Here is a 4,626-nt window from a genome sequence, read left to right as displayed (position 1 = left end):
GGACATTTGTTTGAACCATATAAGTAAACTTCAAAATAAAAAATCTTGGCACGGAACCCAAAAAAATTTACACAAAATGGGTACACATTAAAATTTCTATAAAATATCGGCTGATTTGATGTACATATATCCAATAAACGTTTTTGACCGCCAAATGACATTTTTTTTAACTTATTTTTATCGAGAATCCATAACCGCTAAGCCTGCCTTTTCAAAAATTAAATCAGTTATTCATATTGTCAATACAAGTAAAACGTTTTTTGAATTATTAAAATCAGACGCTCCGTTCTCTTAAAAACTGAGTTACCATTTTTAGCATTTTTGCCCCGTATCTTCAAAACGGTTAGACCTGCCTTCACCAAAAACTAATCAGCACGTCTCCTTATCAATGCGCATCAAATGTTTTTTGAATTATTTAAATCGGTTGATCGGTGTTCCCGAAAATTTGTATCCGCACACACACACACGCGCGCACACACACATACATCCATTTTTTCTAAGGTATGCCAAAATATTCAGAAACCTTTAAAACGTAAAGTTACATAAAAATTTTCATTTTCGATTTTTTTGCGATTACCATAACTTGCCCTACGGGAAGTTAAAAATCATTGCAAAATACAAAAAAAAAATCAAATTTTAGTATATATATATATATAAAAGATATAAATATATTTTAATTCATCGTATAATAATAAATATATATTTTTCAATACAATACTCAAAATCATTTGTATATAAAATAATAATTGCAAAAAATTGTTAAATTTTTTTTTTAACAAAAATTAATAAAGCGTGTCGATAATTATGTGAATCAACTTCAGTGTTACTATCAGTTTTTTACTTTTTGCTTTAATTTTTTGATAAATTTTCGCTAATTTCATTAATAATTAACTTCCCATTGGGGCGCAAAAAATCGAAAATGAAAATTTTTATATATCTTTGCGTTTCAAAACCTTCTGAACATTGTGGCATACCTTAGAAAAAATGGATGTATGTGTATTTTAAACTTTTTTATTAAACTTTTAGACGGATGATGCCGAATATATTTTTTGTAAAATGTTCTGAAAACAAATGACAACCTCGCATTCTGACGTTTATTAAACAAATGCAGTAAAGTAGAAATCAAATCTCATTCTAAAATAAATTCACCGGTAAATGTATTCTGTTGATACAATTATTTATATACTATTAATGGTAAACTGCATACTTTGAAATATAAGGTAAGGAAATTTTTAAATTGTGATGAGTATAATATATAATTCGTTTTTGCTACTCATTTGCGTAAATCGAATTGGATACCGTTTTTAGTAGGCGGTAAGCTTTTAACAAGTGTACAATTGACTTTTAAACTCACATTATTTTACTATTTAAACATATTAAATATTTGTCATATTGTATATATAAAATATTTGTCAACGTTTCAGAGGTGATCAAAGTAAGGACAACATGGTTAAGAAGCCAGAGAGTGAGAAGTCTACTGAAGGCAAAAAGCTTAAGCATGAATGCCTTCCAGCAGGAAAATACTGCCTTATCAGTTGTGATATGGATACAACTGGACGGAGGTTAATAGATGAAATATGCCATATAGCAGCATACACTCCAACTAGCCAATTTTCCCAGTACATCATGCCATATGCAAATATAAACCCAAGTGCTAGGCGAAGACATAATATCCGTGTTACATCTGATGACCGTTTTAGAGTTTTGAGAAGCAATATAAATAATAAGGTTATAAGAACGAAGTCAGAAATATTTGGGTTAATAGATTTTTTGAATTGGCTTGAAGAAATCAAGTCAAAGTCAGATGGAGCAGGTGTAATTCTCCTATTCCATGAACCTAAGAAAATGGTATCTTACATGCTCTTAGAAGCTCTTCAACGTCACCATTTATTTGGAAAGTTTCATGAAATTGTTAACGGTTTTGCAGATGGACATGCATTAGCCGAAGAGAAATGTTCAGCTACCATGAAGTCTTTTAACCTTAAAGTTTTATCCAGAGTCTTACTAGATCGAGAAGAACAATTCGATAATGCATCAAATAGAGCAAAAATTATTTGGGAAATTGCTCAACATCTTGGTCAAGGTGAACAAAAGAACTTAGCAGCTGGTACTGGAGATTCAAATCGTGCAATATTAGACAACATGGTAGAAGTAGTTCGCCAGTATTCTCATCCTACTTCTGTAGAATTAGGTGAAATAGAAGAACTGGGCAAAGTAGTTGATAGAAGCATTTCATTCCAGCCAATATTTAGTGCAGCTAGCAAAATGAATTATCGGGATATTCAGCGCATAAATGTTTTAAGATCAATATTGGCTGGAGGCAAATCTGATTATAATAGCATGAAAAGTATATATGAAACAGATGGAAAACAAGGCCTAATAAATGAATTGGCCAAATTGCAAATTACATGGAAAGATCAAGAACATGATTTGTTAGAGATATTGGACTCACATTTTGATCCAAAACGTACTGCCACATTCCCCAATACAAAAACGCCAAAAAAAACTAGAAATAGAAAATGTATCCATTGTCTCTTGACACAACTAGAACTACTTCTCCTTTAAAGAATGTTGCAGATAAAACTTTGAAGAATAATTAATTTTAATGCCAGATAAACTTGATTTTTGATATACATATGTTGATATGTAGTTATGATCTTAATATACTTTAATAAAACGCATTCCAAAAATCATAATTCATATTTTTTAAATTTAAATTAAGAAATCTTTATGTATAACTTTATTTTGTTTTTATTTAGAGCTGTAAAGTTTTATGATACATTTTTAGCTCAAAACTTTTTATAAATTCAGTTTTTGTTAATATCAAGGGCATTATTGAATAGTAATATTTTAAATTGTACCTTGTGTGCATTAAACTTTTGCTTAATGTTTTTCATTTATCTTGCTGAATGTATGAATTTATGAAAAACCATACATTTGAAATTACTTGAGAACATACGAATTGATAAATTTTTCAATTGAAAATTGATAATTTTGTAATAAGGCATTTTTTGCACACCATCTACTCAAGCAAAATGTTTTTTGGATTAATCTAATCGGATAATCCGTTCTATCAAAAACTGCGTAACCGTTTTTACACCCTTTACGCTCCATACCTCCAAAACGGCAAAATTGCCTTTTGCACAATCGGCTCGCGATCGAGTACGAACCGAATGATTTTTAAATTTAATAAATCGGTTATTCCATAGTGTCAAAAATGTCGAGGACATTTTTTTGAACCATATAAAAGAACTTCAAAATTAAATATCTTGGTACGAAACCTAAAAAAAATACACAACATGTGTACATAATATTAAAATCGTTATAAAATATCTGATAATTTGATGTACATATGTCCAATAAACATTTTTGATCAGCAAGTCTCCTTATCAATACAAATCGAATGTTTTTTGAATTATTCGAATCGGTTGATCGGTGTTTCCAAAATCGTCAACGAAAATTTGTATCCGCACACATACACACACGCACACACATATCCATTTTTTCTAAGGTATGCCAAAATTTTCAGAAACCTTTGAATCGTAGAAATATATAAAAATTTTCATTTTCGATTTTTTTGCGATTACTATAACTGATTGTTAGTAATTGATTTTTAGTAAATCCTTATAATGGATTACACCTGTTTTTACAGATATATTTTTAATAAATAATATATATATATATATATATATATATATATACAGGGCCGGTCCTGGGGTCCCCAGCGCCCGCATGCAACTTTTTTTCTAGCGCCCCCCCTATTAATTTTAGCTGTTTTATAGTTTATCATTAAAATCATATAAATATTTACATATTTGGTAAAAATTAATTTTTAATTATTCTGGATTTAGTACACAATAAATAAGATATAATCTAAAAGCGTATAAAATATATTGATTTTAAATTTGATTATAATCAAATGTTCTTAAATTTTCAATTAATTTTAACGTATGTACAGTATTAATATTTTGCTTTTAAAACATTTTACTTATTTATTACGCGATTTATTCTATTGAGCAAATCATGCCAAGAGAGCTAAAAAAAACTAGTTTTTCATTTTCAATCATAACACTCGCATTTCATGTTGGATTTTTTAAATTTTAATTTAATTTAATTTTTCATCATTTGCAATATCCAACATTGCGTCGTAAACTTCTCCTTATTGATATCGTAAGAGCCGAACTGTATTTATCCTTGCATTCCCGTCATATTCAGAGTATCGGATTTGTTGTTTAAAAGTTAAATTTTTAACGTATTTTAGAAGTATTGTCCAGAAATCAGCAAAAAATGCAAAGAAATTACACATTTCATAGAACTATATTAAAAAAAAAAACTTATTATATGTGATATGCATTATTTCTGCATAGTTAATAATTATTAAATTTATAGTATGGACACCACTAGGTATAAAAAAAGCCCTAAGAATTTTGTTCCAAAGCAAATTTTGCTTCCATTTATCATATTTGTTGCATTTCCATAACCCTAACCACGCATGTCTTCAACATTCAAAATTGATCAGATTCTAAAAATTTGCAACAAAAACAAAAGTTAAAATTCATTTTTTCTAAGCACCAATTTTTCATTTTCCCGATTATATTTTGTTTAAACTAAATCAGCTTGCAATTT

At 28.8% G+C, this 4,626-nt stretch overlaps 1 protein-coding gene across 1 annotated transcript; it reads left to right on the top strand.

Moving 5' to 3' along the window:
• The first annotated feature begins 1,446 nt into the window (after positions 1-1,446).
• LOC113375016 (maternal protein exuperantia-like) lies at positions 1,447-2,565 on the top strand. Its single transcript, XM_026614969.1, has one exon. It carries the CDS (start codon positions 1,447-1,449, stop codon positions 2,563-2,565), a length of 1,119 nt encoding a protein of 372 aa, XP_026470754.1.
• The last annotated feature ends 2,061 nt before the right edge of the window (positions 2,566-4,626 follow it).

Source organism: Ctenocephalides felis, unplaced genomic scaffold (assembly GCF_003426905.1).
Source record: "Ctenocephalides felis isolate EL2017-DRISC unplaced genomic scaffold, ASM342690v1 CF-g0.4_SCAFFOLD_01886, whole genome shotgun sequence".
NCBI classification, from domain to species: Eukaryota; Metazoa; Arthropoda; class Insecta; order Siphonaptera; family Pulicidae; genus Ctenocephalides; species Ctenocephalides felis.
This window is presented reverse-complemented; position numbering and strand designations above follow the sequence as displayed.

Coding starts and splice junctions, on each gene's coding strand:
- LOC113375016 (XM_026614969.1), top strand. CDS start 1,447: ATGGTTAAGAAGCCAGAGAGTGAGAAGTCTACTGAAGGCAAAAAGCTT.